The 17,516-nt window shown below is 39.3% G+C and overlaps 1 protein-coding gene across 2 annotated transcripts in view; it reads left to right on the top strand.

The window, feature by feature from the left end:
* SSPN (sarcospan) overlaps positions 1 to 17,516 on the top strand; it is a 134,407-nt gene that overhangs the window by 108,187 nt on the left and 8,704 nt on the right. For both annotated transcript variants that reach the window (XM_069585527.1, XM_069585526.1), the window contains exon 2: positions 15,492 to 15,578. In XM_069585527.1, the coding sequence (XP_069441628.1) occupies positions 15,522 to 15,578 (57 nt within the window). In that variant the 5' untranslated portion in view covers positions 15,492 to 15,521. The remainder of the gene's footprint in view (positions 1 to 15,491; positions 15,579 to 17,516) is intronic.

Genomic DNA, 17,516 nt, shown 5'->3' with positions numbered 1-17,516 from the left:
AACAATTGTCTCATAAATTCTTAGAAATTTTACTTCTACAATTTATTTTCCAAAGCAATCTAGGTTAAAGAAAGTTCTAGGTGATGATAGACCTGCTTTTTTCAATTTATTAGCACATAAATCATTCATTTTGCTTCGATTGGAATGTCTTTGCAAACTCATAGATGAAAAGTCCATAGAATTACAGCAATTCAGACATAGATCTGTCAGGTAACAACTCCTCAGACCAGAAGACAATGATAGTAACAAAGGGGAAGAAAAAGACTGAGATGTTACAGGTGAGCTCAGCTTAGGTATGGTTCAGCAAGTGTCTTCTCTCTTTAAACTCTGCAAAAAAATAATTTTCTCTGAGAGAATTCATCATCTAGAATTACCTCTTTGCTGAGAAATTTTGACCTGGATCTTTATCAGCTTCTTGTAAAAATAATCTGACTTGCAAACTAAAGATTACAAATTGTTCCCTCCAAGAAATACATAGAAATGCACCGATGGGGATGTGTTTCATAACCCAAACTCTTCCTGGGGTAGGTGGAACTTAATCCTTAGATGAAGAGAGTATTTCTGTACTACATCTCTTCATTGACAACTTTTACTGTGATGGAAAAATGAAAATAACAAGAGTAGAGCAATGAAGTTCTGGGGTTGTAGATTCCTAAGGCAAGTGGAAAGGCATTGAGTATCTTCCTAATAATATGTCAGCCAAATAAAACACTCCTTAAAAAAAGTTACTAGCTATAAAAAGTTGTTGCTAGCTATAGCTTTATTTGTGGTAGAAAAGAAGCTGCTATTTTGCGTGCTTAGTTGCTTCAATCATGTCTCACTCTGCAACTCTATGGACCACAGCCTGCCAGGCTCCTCTGTCCATGGGATTCCAAGGCAAGAATACTGGTGTGGGCTGCCGTACCCTCCTCCAGGGATCTTCCCGACCCAGAGATTGAACACAGATCTCTTATGTCTCCTGCATTGGTAGGCAGGTTCTTTACCTCTAGAGCCACCAGCTTAGTTTAATAAAAACCAAGAAAAATTTTTTCAAAATTATAGTGTGCTATGTTTTAATGCTTATACAGTTATATTTGTAGTGTTTAGAGACAGATAGTTACAGTTTGCCCCCTCATCTTTTTTTTTCTTGTTGGAATTTTTAAACTGAAGTATAGGTGATTATATGTTATAGGTGTAATATAGTGATTCACAATTTTTAAAGGTTATACTCCATTTATGGTTATTATAAAATATTGGCTGTATTTCCTGTGTTGTACAATATATCCTTGTATGTTATTTCATACACAATAGTGTGTACATTTTAATCTCCTACCCCTATATTGCCCTCTCCCTATCTCATCATTGGTAACCAGTAGTTTGTTCTCTGTATCTGTAGGTTTGCTTCCTTTTTGTTGTATTCACTCGTTTATTGTATTTAGATTCCATATATAAGTGTTTATAGTATTTGTCTTTCTCTGTCTGACTTAATTCACTTAGTATAATACCCTCCAAGTCCATCCATATTACTGCAAATGGCAAATTTTTATTCTTTTTCATGGCTGAGTAGTATTCCATTATATATGTATATATGATATATATATCACATCTTCATATATAGATCATATATATCACTATCATATGAGTCACGTATATCATATACATATCACATCTGCTTTATCCATTTATCTGTTGATGGACACTTAGGTTGCTTCCACATCTTGCCTGTTTTGAAAATATTGCTGCTATGAACATTAGGGTTCATGTATCTTTACAAATTATGTTTTTTCTTTTTATTATTATTATTTTTTAATTTTACTTTATTTTACTTTACAATACTGTATTGGTTTTGCCATACATCAACATGAATCTGCCACGGGTGTACATGAGTTCCCAATCCTGACCCCCGCTTTCCCCTGCCTCCCCGTACCATCTCTCTGGGTCTTCCCAGTGCACCAGCCCCAAGCATCCTGTATTCTGCATGTTTTTCTTTTTTTTTTTTTTCATGTGTATATACCTAGGAGTAGAATTGCTTTATCATATGGTAGTTCTATTTTTAGGAACCTACAATCTGTTTTCCATAATGACTGTGTCAATTTACATCCCCACCAACAGTATAGGAGAGTTCCCTTTTCTTCATATCCTTGCTAACATTTGTATCTGTGTTCTCTTTGACGACAACCATAGGTGTGAGGTGATACATCACTGTGGTTTTGATATGTATTCCCTTGATGACTAGCCACATTGAGCATCTTTCAATGTGCCTCTTGGCCATCTGCATTTCCTCTTTGGAAAAATGTCTATTTAGGTCTTCTGCCCATGTTTAAATTGTTTTTTTTTTTTTTAATGTTAAGTTTTATGAGCTGTTTATACATTTTGGATATTAACCCCTTATTAGTCATATCATTTGCAAGTATTTTCTCCCATTAAGCAGGTTGTCTTTTCATTTTGTCAGTGGTTTCCTTGCTGTGCAAAAGCTTTTAAGTTTAATTAGGCGCCATTTGTTTATTTTTGCTTTTATTTATTTTTTTTTTTTTGCTTTAGGAGACAGATCCAAAAAAATATTGCTATGATTTATGTCAAAGAGTGTTCTGCCTATGTTTTCCTCTAGGAGTTTTATGGTTTCTGGTCTTACATTTAGGTCTTTAATATTTTCAGTTTATTTTTGTATGCAGTGTTAGAGGGTATTCTAATTTGATTCTTTTATGTGGAACTGTCCAGTTTTCCTGGCACCACTTATTGAAGAGACTGTCTTTTCTCCACTGTATATTCTTGCCTCTGTTGTACATTAATTGACCATAAGTATGTTCTCCTCTCATCCTGATGTTCAGTTCTGCCATAAATTCTGGTTAATTTGGAACCTTTACTTTTACATGCCTATCAGTTTTGGAACTTCCTATTAATATCTGCACACTAAGTTTGGCTGAAACAATTTTGCTTTTTTTAAAAAGTAACATTAATTTTGGATTTATTATGGATAGAAAATATTTTTAACGACATGGCATTTTTTTTTTTCAGAAATTAAATGCTTATCTTTGTAAAACCATAATAGTGTAATCAGAGAAACATATACAGCTCCACATGGTTACCAGGATTGGCACTTCCTGAGTAGTACATAATAAATATTTAGATTGTAGCACAAAAGAAAAGAAATAGAGAAAGAGGTTTTATAATTCTTAGGTCTTTGCAAGCTATTTAGGTCACATTATTAGAAAGATTTTTGAAAAGTAGGTCTTTGCTATGAAAGCAAAAGTAGCCCAAATCTCTCAATGAATGGATTCATTTATTCATTTATGTATTTGACAAACAAGTATTGACTGCTTCATGTGTGCTGGTACTATAATAAACCTTTTACACATGCTGTCTTATATAATCTTCACAGCAATTTATGAAGTAGGTACTGTGGTTATCATCCCAAGATGATGCAACTGAGGCTCAAAGAGGTTACCTGTCTGAGACTGAAAGCTAAAAAGTGATGGAGGTGGCTTTTGAATCCCGCTCTGTCAGATCCAGAGCTAAGATATACTGACCCAGTTTCTGCCATTTAGATGCAGCTGATTTTGCTCTAAACCTTTATGTAGTTATCCTCTGTTGTCCATTCTCTGGGAGCCTGTGAAGTCTTAGCTAACTTAGAGTGGATACATGTTGTTGAAATAATAATCATTGAGATTCTCATAAGAAACAACCTAGAGTTTACCATCTTGTCTTAAGGAATTGCTGGGTATTACCAATTCATTTTTAGGGAGAACATATCACTTTAAGGATTTATTTATTTTTGCTGATTACTATATGTCATGTTTGTGTGAAAAAGAAGCCATGATGTTAAGTGCTATGCTCTCCATAGCTCTTCTCAATGACTGACACATTACATTTCTTTAAAATATATATATTTATTTATTTGGCTGCACCAGATCTTATTTGCTGCATGTAGGATCCTTAGTTGTGGCATGTGGGATATACTTCCCTGATCAGGGATCGAACCCAGGCCCCCTGCATTGGGATCCAGAGTCTCAGCCACTGGACCATCAGGGAAGCCTCAACACGTTATATTTCTGCTTAATTCACTTGTTAAGGTCTGCCTCTCCACTTTAAAACATTGGCTCTATCAAAGCAGCAATTTTTGCCTCTTCTCTTAACTCTCCAGAGCCTCTGGAGCCTCTAGTATCTCCAGAGCCTCAAAGACTTTCTAGCACATGGTAGATACACAGTGAACACTTATTAAATGAAGAGAATGAGATTATTTCTAAGATGTGATAGAGGGCTACATCTATTTATATCATTCATTTCAGCTCAAATTTCAGAGTAAGTTGCACTGGCACAGTTTGAGGTCATATGAGATGGAAAAGATAATACCTACTACCCTTCTGGGCACATTATTTATGACCCTTAAATTATAAAGGAAGTTTTATTTTCTGTTTTATACATGATGAGATTGAGTCTCAATGACTGCGTCCTCATCCCCCAGCTTAGACAGAGTCTGGATTTCAAAGACTGATCTTTACACAATGCCTCAGGAGCAGGGCTTCCTGCCCTCCCACAAGGAGAAGAGCAGATGATGGAATGTTTTCTAAATCTCTGCAGCTCTCCTTCTCTTATAGGGCTGTCTAGAGTCCTCCAAAGAGAGGCAGCCAGGATGTATAATGGTTAAGAGTCAGGCTCTGTACTCCTGACCACATACAGCCTTGAGTTCTGTATTTGCTATATGACCTTGAGCATAAAACCATTCTGAACTTTAGTTTAAATGGGGTAATAACAGCAACTATCTCAAGGATATTTTACGATACCAAAGAAGATAATTTACAAAGAGTTCTTAGTTTAATGCCTGGCACGTAAAACTGCTCAATATTAGCATTAAAATGTCAAACAATCTAGACTTATTAATTAGTTTTTCTTACATAAAGATTGCACCAAGTATCCACTGGCACTAATAAAAAATATTTTCATATTTGTAACCAAGACAGTACATGTGTTTTCAGTTCTAAACCTGCTTAAGTTGGTAATACATTTCTGATCCCTGAAATATACTCTAAATTTGGCTTACTGTAATAAATGTACGAGTGACTCTACTTGCAATAATAATTATGGTAGTAACCACTAGAAGTTATTATCCATTTGTGAAGATATTATCCTAGTCCCTTACTTACATTATCATTAATTATTTAATTGACCATCAAAAGAAGGCAGTATTATTTGCATCTCACAGATAACAAAACCAAGGCTAAGAAGCTATAATTTTGGTCAAGATCTTTTAGGTGCAAAGTGGCAAGGTCAAGATTCAGACTCTAGAGTCCACATTTGTTCCACTATGCAGCACTGTCTCCTTGATTATAGTTCTAGACTTGATTTTAACAAAACTAAAGAAGCAGTAATCACTTGTTGAATGAACTGTAACTTGATGTTCATGCTTTTGAGTTATTTTTACCTTTCTCATCTCATCTGATTGGAGTAGTTTTTAGTCCTTTTATCTTGCCTTTACCTTAAAATGCAATTTAAAATAATAACAAATGTGGAGAGTGGATAACTTCATCATTCTACCATATTTACAGCCTATCTGATTAACAGAAAACACTTTGTTGTCTTTAAAAACTAAGGCACAGCAGGAAAAAAAAATCACAGTTGATTCAATGTCCCTTATATTATGGAATGCATGAGCATTTTTAAATTAGTTAGTTAATTGATTAATTTTTGGCTACACTGGGTCTTTGTTGCTGTGCATGGGCTTTAGTTGCAAGAAGCAGAGGCTTACTCTCTAGCTGCAGGGCATGGGCTTCTCATTTTGGTGGCTTCTTTTATTGTGGGGCACAGCTGTAGGTACATAGGCTTCAGGAGTTATGGCACATGGGCTCAGTAGTGTGGTTCATGGGGTCTAGAGCTTGCGTTCAGTAGTTGTGGCACACGGGCTTATTTGTCCCGAGGCATGTGGGATCTTCCCAGATCTGGGATGGAACTTGGGTCCTGTGAATTGTCAGGCAGATTCTTAACCATTGGACCACCAGGGAAGTCCCAGCATGAGAGGTTTTGATGAGCAGTCAGGAAATTATAGTTTAAATGAGTTGCTGTGGCTGCTCATTCTTACACCGGATCTATCCTGGTCAAATGACATTCTCCATGCCGATTAATTTTCCCAAGCCTCAATTTCTCTGCAAAGTAGAGATTAAACTGTAAATTTCTAAAAAACAAAGGCCCTATCTTACTCTTCTTCCTAGTGCCTACCATAATAAATCTGCTGAGCTCAACTCAGTTGGGGATTGATGCCTACATTGGCATGGTCATGAATAACAAGAGCTCAGAGATTGTTATTCAATTCAATTCTTACGCCACAATTCTTACTCCATTTTCACAAATTAGGAAATGAGTACTAGGATTTCTCCCTGGCTTATTCCCCTGCACCTTTATACTATTGCACCTTGATACTGATTCTATAGGCTAGTTTCAGTGATTCCAAACAACTAATAAAAAGTAATGTGTCAAACTTTACTCTTTGTTGTTGCTGTTTAGTTGCTCAGTCATGTTTGACTCTGTGACCCCATGGACTGCAGCACGCCAGGCTTCCCTGTCCTTCACCATCTTCTAGAGCTTACTCAAACTCATGTCCATTGAGTCGGTGATGCCATCCAAACATCTCATCCTCTGTCGTCCCCTTCTCCTGCTGCCCTCAATCTTTCCCAGCATCAGCGTCTTTTCCAGTGAGTCGGCTTTTTGCATCAGGTGCCAAACTTTGCTCTTTAGTTACAAGCTAATCCCACTTGGTAACCAGATGCTTCCAAAGAGGAGGCATACAATGTGGTAGGAAGCACAGGATGCTCTAGGGCACTTCTGATGGACAGACAGTGCAGTAGGGATGTGGGGTGCGCTAGGGTACAGCTAAAGGGCTAGTGAAAACTGATTGTGTACATCTCTTCCCAACTCTGTGCTCAGTGACTTCACATTGGTAGCTTTAAATCAGCACTGGTAGCAGTATTTCCACCATGGAAATTAGCAAATGCTGCAAATAGCAGCTTCCACCCCTGCAGCTGGTAATCATTTACCAGCACCCTGCTAAAGAGATGGTCCAGTATTTAATGTTTGCTTTACTCTGGCTTGGAGTGCCATAGGCAGTGCCTGTCAACAGTAGCGGAGTGCCACATCGCACTGCGATGACTTAGAGATGCTCCCCAATCATCGACTACACACACTAAGGCTACAGGCTCTAGAATGAGGTCATATTCAAGTAGTAATGAAGACAAAGCATATTTCCCTCCAATTGTAAGGAATTTTGCTACAATAGCCATGACTAAATTTATTTATGGGGAAACTGCCGATACATCTCATTACTACTGGTAATAAACAACCCTTCTGTAGGAAACTCCACAAGTCAATGTATCACTTCTAACCCCTAATCATCCAGATAAACCCCATAGCATCAGCATTTAGAAGAGTACATTTTTAGCTTAGACTAGCAGTTCTCAGGGCTTCCCTGGTGGTACAGCAGTAAAGAATCCTCCTGCAATGCAGGAGACGGGGTTTCGATTCCTGGGTTGGAAAGACCCCCTGGAGGAGGGAGTGGCAACCCACTCCAGTATTCTTGCCTGGAGAATTCCATGGACAGAGGAGCCTGGTGGGCTCCAGTCCATAGGATTGCAAAGAGTCAGACACGACTGAAGCAACTTAGCAGGCAGGCAGTTGTTCTCAAAGTGTTGTCTTCTTTGTTAGAAATGCAGGTTCTTGGTCTCTGCCCCAGACCTATTGGGTCAGAAATCCTGGAAATAAAGGAGTTTTCACCAAGTCCTCCAAGTAACTCTGAACCACTAGCTTAGACTTGTGGTTACCTCTTACCAGAGGGAGTTGCAATGAGAATCTAGTAAAAATGCTTAAGCTGTGCTAAAATATTCTATCCCATTCTTCTGAAATCTTGATCCAATAGATATCTTTTAATAGATTCTCTGAAATGTCCTCTTGAATATCATTTAAGTCTCTGATAAGCTATGTATTCATAAGCAATTCTTTTGAGACTGCTTCATTTGACAGATTACAATATATCTATCATTTGTTGCAAATTATTTCTGATACACTACCTTAAATTCTACTAAATAGGTGAAAATCCATAGCAATTCTCTTAAGAAATATCCAGAGAAACATTTATAGTTCTACTCCATCTCTTGTTGATCATCTTGGCTGTGCAAACATGAGAAGAGAGTTCATTTTGTTACTCTATTGACTGAATTAAAGTACTTTAAATACAAGGGTGAACGCTGATTAACTTACAGAAATAGAATCACATTTCATGTACACAAATGAAAGGGAGGATGAAAGGAGGAGAGAAACCTTGAAAGGCATTTGACAGGGGAGGTTATATTCCCCAGATAGCCCTGTCAGGCAGCTTTGCCGACAACAAAAAAGAAGAAAACAAATAAATTGGAGGTTGTGTGAATGTCACAAGACCAGAATATAAATATGACACAGAGCAAAGTAAATACCAATAATTCTCACAAAATGTTTTAGGGTGATACCTTCTTGCTATGTCAGAATGAAAAGGGGAAAAAATGATATGTAGGTAAATCTGCAAGACCCTGGGTGCAACATTCACTCTTTATTCATAATAAACCCACCCTCAAAATGAACCACTGCAGGTACAATAGGCCAAATAACACAAATAAAGACCAAGAGTGACAAGACTCAGGACATGGATTTAAGATTCAGATGATGCAGTCTTCACTCTGAGCAGACAAAGAAGCTCTTTAGAATGTGAAATTCAGGACTTAGGTTTTCTCTTCTTGCTAAACAGACTGCAGAAATACGCATCCAAGAATAGGTTTTAAATGATGGCTTTTTTCTTTATTCATTAAAAGTTTCTTTCAAGCTTTTGCTATCAACGTAACTCTCCATCTGTATATGAACTAGACCTTGACAAGCTCTTCGAGGCTAACCCCTCAGCACTAGTGTTCTCATTGCCATCCAGGTCCTGTCTGATTTTGTCCAGTGATTCCACCTGTCTGCCCCTGGTCCAATGGACGCCTTCTTGAAAATCTTACATAACTGCCTTTTTCCTGTTCCATGGCTTCACCTCCCCGTATCTAATGGAAGCCCTTGCTCAGAATCCAAGAATGTTGTTCCAGAGAGGCCTGGCGAGTGTCACTGCTCATGATCAAGAACTTGCCCTTTCCCACCTGGGGAAGCCAGAACACCCTGTCTTCCTGGCATGTCCAGGTCCTGCTGGCTCAGGAAACAAGACTCTTGGTCTGGTATGAGAAATCTGCTTCGCTCCCTGTGGTCATAAAGCCTTCAGCTTTAACTATTCAATAAATCCTAAAGGAAATCAACCCTGAATATTCACTGGAAGGACTGATGCTGAAGCTCCAATACATTGGCTACCTTGGGAAGAGCCAACTCATTAGGAAAGACCCTGATGCTGGGAAAGATTGAAGCTAAAAGGAGAAGAGGGCGGTGGGGGATAAGATGATTAGATAGTATCCAATGCAGAGGAGGGTGGAACGGGCTCCTCTTGAGTTTGGCGGGACACTCAGTGTTCCACTCGAGTGGAGACGGGTGTGTCGGGGAACTTCTTGTGTTGCAGCAAGGGTGTGAAGGACCCTTTCGAGGTTCAAGAGGGAAGGTGTGATTTCCCTCGAGACGCTGCAGTGGAAAAGGGCCTCATCTCGCCTGGAGGGGAGAACCTCCTGGTTTTTCTCCAGTTGCGGCAGGTTCCTCTCGAGTTACAACGGGGACCTCAGGGACCCGCTCGTGTGGCCTCAGGAAAGGCAAGTCGCCATTCGAGTTGCGAGGGGCCTCTCGGGATTCCTCTCCAGTCAGTGCCGGGTCCTAACTCCAGGAGATAGTGAAGGACAGGGAAGCCTGGAGTACTGCAGTCTACGGGATCACAAAGAGTCGGACACGACTTGGCGACTGAACAATTCAATAAATACTACTTTTCTATAAGGTGCTTGCATTCTAAACTCCAACAAACTCTCTGATAAAGAAGTATTGTTCTCTATGACTGATTCATACTGATGTTTGGTAGAAACCAACATAATACTGTGAAGCAATTATCCTTAAATTAAAAATATATAAATTTAAAAGCAAGTTACAAAAGCATACTGCAGTATGGTGAGACTTACACAAATTTAAGAAATAATATGATACTATGTTTTGTTATGGAGATGTATGTAATTGAGGGTAATGGGAAAAGTTATTAGGAAAGTTGCAGATCAACCTCAGGAGAGTGTTCATCTTTGGGACTGGGAGTGTAATAATGGTTTCAATTGTATCTATAACATTTTGTGTTTTAACATTTATCTAAAACAATTTGGACAAACTTTAAAAAAAAGCATTGTTCTAGTATGCAGAGCTGTAGGTGAGAAAATGAACTCCCTCACTCTCCTTCCAGAACCAATCAAGCCAAGAAGTTAAAATATGTTGGATCGATCCAGGCTTTATAGTAAATAACCTATACTAGGATATAGAAGCCAGAGAAGGCAATGACACCCCACTCCAGTACGCTTGCCTGGAAAATCCCATGGATGGAGGAGCCTGGTGGGCTGCAGTCCCTGGGGTCGCTAAGAGTCGGACATGACTGAGCGACTTCACTTTCACTTTTCACTTGCATGCATTGGGGAAGGAAATGGCAACCCACTCCAGTGTTCTTGCCTGGAGAATCCCAGGGACGGGGGAGCCTGGTGGGCTGCCGTCTATGGGGTCGCACAGAGTCGGACACGACTGAAGCGACTTAGCAGCAGCAGCAGTAGCAGCAGCAAGATATAGGAGCTGAAACTTTTAAAAATCCAAAAGGATGATCATTTTCATAGTATTTAGACATGTCATGGGGTACAACCAAAGTTAAGAAGTGTATTTAGGCACTTTCTGTTCAAACTATCCAAAGGTTCTTCATAACTGGGTAACTTCTTTGGCTCTTTTTGTTTTCCTTAGACTGTCGCTGGGTGAAACAGCATTTCTGATGGTTTCCATTGCCTCAAGGGCTTATCTTCAGCTCAGACCTCTTTCTGAGTTCTAGGGCCATGTGACTGACCTCTGAGTTCATGTGGGCTTCACTGATTTCAGTTCCCATTCTGCTTTTCCTCTTATTAAATGTGACTTATTAAATGCGAACTCCATCCACCTGGCACCTCATGGCAGTAACTGAGCATCTCACGGATCCCTCCCTCTCCTTCAGCCCTCACATATAATTAGTTCTCAGAGCCCTAAATCCGCTTCCTTCACATCACTCAGACACACCTATTTCTCTCAGTTACCTGCTCAGGCACGCTCCATTTCTCTGTAGATAAGAACAACTTTCTAGCTGGTCTTCCTCCCCTAATCCATGCTTCACAGCCAGAAAGACCATTCTAAAAGGCAAAGTCAATCACATAACTCCTTTGCTTCAAATGTCCTAGACTGAAATGAACCCTTTGTGACCTACTTCCTGTCCGTCTCTGCAGGTTCATCTTTTGCTTTTTCTTCTTCCATCGTCTGCGCCGGAACTACGGGAGAGGATGTTTACTGTGTATTTCTCCATGCTTTTATACCTGCTAGTACTCTCTCTACTCTTCCTACTCTTCCTACTCTCTCTACTCTTCCTCACATCCTTATGCTTGATTTCTGCTTACCTTTTAAAATCCATCCAAGTTTCTTCAAGTTACCTTCAGATTAATCACCCCTTCCATGTATTACAGCAGACACAGTCTAGTACTTACATGGTATTGTAACTTCACTCTCTTTCCCCACTGGACTGAGAGCTCCTTGAAGGCTGAAACTTTTTCTTATCACTCCGTTCCTAGAGATGTTGAAAAAAGTCTGGCCTCAAAAAAAAAAAAACAAAACTTCTATCTAATGACTAAATGAAATACTCTAAGAGTATATGCTCCTGTGGTACTTCTTGCTGGAAACAAGCTAAATTAAGGCTTCACAGAAGTAGATATTACTGAAGTCAAAAAATTTGTGCAAGGAAGGCAGAGTTAGATTTTTAAGATACTGGTTAGTTAGGCTTGATTGTTGGAACGTGTCTCTCCTAAAGACAAAGGGGAGAGTCTTGGCAGTTGCCAACTTCCCAGCAGCCGCTAGGGACAAAAGCAGTTACGTGGGAGAGAGCCTGACTCTGTGCACCTGTGGACAGATGTTAACAAAGGACCCCAGACATGTGCTTAGGGTCTGACAGTCCCCACGGAAGCAAGTTTAAAAGTCTCCACTGGGCTTGTGGCCAATAAACAAAAAAAGGTCTTTCTTCCATTGTTTCAGTTCTGTAGATTCTTAATTTGAAAAATACATAGTAAGCCCCTATAAGCCTTATCGAATTTACACTTCAATTAGATATATTTATACATTTAAAAAATGTATTTATTTTTAATGGAAGGATAATTTCTTTATAATATTGGTTTGATTTCTGCCACACATCAACATGAATTAGCCATAGATGTACGTATGTTCCCTCTCTCTTGAATCTCCTTCCCTAGATATATTTTTAAAACAAACTTTGAAAAAGAATTTCATGCCTCACTTGAAAATACAGCCACATTGTAGACTACACGAATAATTTCTGTATCATTACCTCCACATTTGTCAATGCTCTGCTGAAAAGCTGCCTTTCTGGGTTCTATCTGCTATATTTTCTACCCAAACCTCTCCAACCCACATGCTTGTCTCTCCACCAGACATGTCATCTGTGTTCTTTAACCATCAGCCTGTCCTGGTGGCAGAAAACCCTGAAAACAGCTTGCACTCAAAGAAGACTTGGCTTTGGCTTCACAGCCCAGTGGAAACCTCACCGACTCTCAACTTGGGAATCTATGAGGGCACAAGATACTTACTGATTTTGTCATCAAAGGGAGAATGGAATAGAGGTTCTACCTTAACATGCTGTCGGCTTTGTAAATAAATAGATCTACTGCTCTAGCAGAGATGGTCTGAGGTTCAAAGCTGGCCCTGGGGGGTAGGAGTTATGATATCGCCAAACCAGCCATTCGATGACTTGCTGGGCGACTCTCAGCCACACTTCCAACTTTGTCTCTAGGAAAACTGTGCTTATCGGAAAACGCAGTTTGGTTGCTTATGTTTTCCATCCTAAAGTAGAACTTAGCAACATTTTAAGGTTTCCAAAGTTGAGTGTGAATAGGTATGCTCTGATTAGAAACTGTCAATCAGAGTTAAGAAACTCTAATGCACTAAAAAGGAAATCAGATCAAGCATGTTTCCTGTCGGGAAGCCCAGGTGGCACAGTGGGAAAGAATCTGCTGCCAGTGCAGGAGACACAAGAGATGTGGTTTGGATCCTTGGATCGGGAAGAGCCCCTGGAGTAGGAAATGGCAACCCACTCCAGTCTTCTTGCCTGGAAAATTACATGGACAGTGGAGCCTGGCTGGTCCGTGGAGTCGCAGAGAGTCGGACACAACTGCGCACTGTCCACACGCGTTTAATGTGCCACGTCTTCTTCATCCACTCACCTGCTGATGGACACAAGGTTGCTTCCGTGTCTTGGCCACTGTAAATAGTGCTGCAGTGAACTCTGAAGTTCATACCTTTTCAAACTAGTCTCTTCTCCAGAACATTATTCAGCTATAGAAACAAAGAAAATAATGCCATTTGCAACAAATGGATGGACCTAGAGATGATCACATTAAGTGAAGTCAGAAAAAGCAAAATATCATGTGATATCACTTATATATGGGCTCTTAAGAAATGATATAAATGACCTTATTTACAAATCAGAAATAAATTCACAGATATAGAAAACAAACTTACAGTTACCAGAGGGGATAGTGGGGGTGGAGGCGGAGATAAATTCAGAGTTTGGGATTAGCAGATACAAACTGCTATATATAAAACAGATAAACAATAAAGACCTACTGTATAGCACAGGGAACTATATACAGTATCTTGTAATAACCTATAATGGAAAAGAATCTTAAAAAGATACATATATATATAGTGAAAATGTTACTTGCTCAGTCATGTCCGACTCTTTGTGACCCCATGAATGGTAGCCTGCCAGGTTTCTTTGCCCATGGGATTTTCCAGGCAAGAATACTGGAGTGGGTTGCCATTTCCTTCTCCAGGGGATCTTCCTGACTCAGGGATTGCACCTGGGTCTCCCGCATTGCAGGCAGATTCTTTACTGTCTGAGGAGGGAGATAAATTAGGAGTTTGGGATTAGCAGATAAACACTATATATAAAATCGATAAACAACAAGGACCAACTGTATAGTACAAATAACTATATTCAATGTCTTATAATAACCTATAGTAGAAAAGAACCTAAAAAAGAAATATATATATATGCGTGTGTGTGTGTGTATCTGAATCACTTTGCTGTACACCTAAAGCTAACACAACATTATAAATTAACTGTGCTTTGATTTTAAAAATTGTTTTAAACATTGATCATGTTTTATAAGCTGCCATTCCTCTTGAAGCCTTCTTTCTGTCAGGCGCAGCCCTGCTTTTTCGGTCACTAACACTCAAGAGCTTGAAGATAGCTTTCTATTTCTCCCATTCCATTGTCCACCCATCAGTCACACAATAGTCAAGATGTACAGATTTTACTTTTACTTCACCTTTCCTCTCACCTCTTTCTCTGACTTTGTCCACCACCCTCTGAGCTCTGGCCCACTGGATGGATTAATCCTGCTTTTAGATTAGTAAAACAAGATCCTGATGTTTTCACCGCCAAGCCACCCAACACCCACTGCTCATTTTCCTGAAACATGTCTTGAAAAATGTCATTCCCCTGATCAAAAGTGCTCAAGGGAGCCCCACTCTTTGCTAAATCAGGTCTACCTCACCACCTACCTTTCCTGCTCTGTACTGTGTTATTTCCACTGTGGATACATGTTCACCCTTCTTTCCACACACACTCCTATATCTGTGCTGTTGCCAATACTGATTCACCCAAGCTACCTGATTTAAGGTCTGGTTCCAGCACTTACTAGCTTTGTGCTTCTGGTCCCTCATTTATAATACAGGGATCATAACAGCACCTACTTCATAGGGTTTTGTCCTGATTGCATGAAGAAATCCACACAAAACTCTTAGAAGAGCCCCAGCCACAAAGTAAGTATCCACTGACAGTTAGTGATCATTACTATTATCGTCATCCCTTTCAAGAACCATTTCAAATCCACCTCTTTAGCAAAGGCTTTTTTAATTGCCCAACTCAATGTTGTTGGTTTTTTTTTCCTCTTTTTGTACTTCTCTGAATAGCATTTGACACAGAATGCCCTGCCTTAGAATAGTGTGTGCACTTATTGTCGCCTGGCCTGGACTATACAGTTACTGAGGTTGAGGAAGTTTTGTTCATCATCGTATGCACTGAAGGACCTTGCATAGCACCCGGCACATCAAAAGGACTTCATAAATACTGGCTAAATTGAAATAAATGGACTTTCCTACTTTTAAAACTCCATTCCAAGCTGAGGAAAAATATCCCATAAAGATAAGCAAATGAAATGAACACCTTGATAACAAGGATGTTACTGGTGAAAGACACAGAGATTGATGTCATTAGGAAGCCTGCCCTGATAACATCCTTTCATCCTTGTTCTTGGTTGCAGGTCTGCTTAGTGGCCTATCTCGGTTTGTTTATGCTTTGTGTCTCCTATCAAGTTGATGAACGGACATGTATCCAGTTTGCCATGAAAGTAAGTTGTCATTTTTCTTTCTCTTTTATCGTCACAGAGAAAGAAACATGAGTACAAAATCGGAGGACTTTTTAAGGGGTTGCATATCTGATTATTCTAGAAATTGGATTTTTAGACAGGCCAAAAAATGTTTTAGGAGGGCATTCATCCAGCCCCCAGAGGTAACGCAGATTTTTTTTTTTTTGGTAAGTCTTAATTTCCTTGAACTGGATTTGCATGGAGCATATGAAGTCTGTCCTCCAATGCCCTTAAAAGGAATATCGAAAATTTGTCAGTTCAACAAAACACTTGGCTAAGGAAAAGGTGTCTTAGATCAGTGCCCACTTTCCTATGTTGGGCTTTTTGTTTTTAGAATGCTTTAATAACAAAGCAGTCTAAGTGCATTTCCCCTTGTAGGTGGGATCACTGAGACAGAGAAAAATATATTGGGTGCACCCAAATGATCTGTGCCAAGAGTCTGGGGCAAAGGTGGGAGATTGGGATATGCTTGGTGTAGCAAGTGTGTGTGTCTTTCCTGTGTGTGTCTTTTTCCTGTTAGAGACGGTGCATTTGGTTGGAGCCAATTCAAGTACACAGCATTTTCACTGCACAGTAGAATCTGCTCCAAAGGGAAACACAGACACACCCTTTCAGAGTTTAGGGAGATAAACACCCCACTCAGCCATCAGAGTTAGTAGAAATTCAATTCCTACATTCTCTTTCGACTCCTGCAGCAGAGAACAAAAAGCTTTCTGTAATGTTAGTGGTGGGTTTTTTTTTTTTTTTGTGGGGGGTATCCACTCACATTGTTTACTTTTCTTCTACAAGAAAACACACAAAAACTGGATACTCTTTAGTTCACTAAAATAAGAAAGCATAAGGCATAAGAGTAAGTTAACTATATCATTTGGAAATTACAAAAATGAAGAAAATAAGATGTCAGTGTATTCTAGTATCGACATAAAAAACAGTGTGCTGATACATACATATATGTATATATTTAAGTCACTGTAAAAGATCAACTAGTGAAGAAATACTCAAATTATTTTGACTAGCAAAAAAACTGGCTACACAAAATATATGGTATGATCATACAAAAATAAAATAGCTCTTATGTACAGAGAAAAAAATAGTTTCTCTGAGTGGTGGGATTATAGATACATTCTGGTAGGTTTTTCTATTCAATTTTGAGGTGTTCTCCAATAGTTAGATGTAACTTATCTAATTTAAAAATTGAATGGATACTATTTTAAAAATTAATAGAGTTAGAATTTTGGTGGATATGCCTCACTTGGAAATTTTACTTTTTCTGTCTGAGGGTGTTCCTTAAAGAAGTCCAGACTAAGCAGACATCATCCCTGTTTACTTTTTGAGTAGAAGTCTGAATAAACTGCAAGGCTTAGTAATGTTTTTTTCCAAAGCCAGAGAGCCTAGTAAGAAATGATATGTTAAACCATGTGAACTTCGTTCATGAGGTTAAAAGGGTTCTAAGCTAGGTTCATCAATTTCTGTGAACTGCCCTCATCTCCCTCTCCCCCAAGATCCCAGGAGACAATAGAGGCAACAGCATCATCTTCAAAGAGGCCCTAAAGCCTAACGTCTTCACTTAAGGTGTAAGGACAAATAAATAAAATAAAAAAGGCATTGCTAATGTCAGCCAGGTTGAGAAGTCCCCACTAGGAAGATCTCATTAGCTATCTTTTTTTTCCCCCACCTGTGACAGACATTGAGAAATACAGAAACACTTTCTCTTCTCCTGAATGTGACCTTTCGTGATGCTAGTTTCCAGCTCTCTAAGGTGCCCGCTATATTATCTTCAGGTCGAAAATGAGCTTCAGTCAATCTCCGGGTTTTCCAAAGTCAAGACAGGTTACAGCCACTCTACCCTTGTGCTTCTTTCTCATCGTTTAAAGGAGAGGGGATGAAACACACCTTCCTGTGGTGTTTCTTACTAGCAAA

Source organism: Ovis canadensis, chromosome 3 (genome assembly GCF_042477335.2).
Source record: "Ovis canadensis isolate MfBH-ARS-UI-01 breed Bighorn chromosome 3, ARS-UI_OviCan_v2, whole genome shotgun sequence".
Classification (NCBI taxonomy): Eukaryota; Metazoa; Chordata; class Mammalia; order Artiodactyla; family Bovidae; genus Ovis; species Ovis canadensis.
The sequence above is the reverse complement of the archived record's forward strand: the minus strand, read 5'-3'. Positions and strand labels throughout refer to the sequence as shown.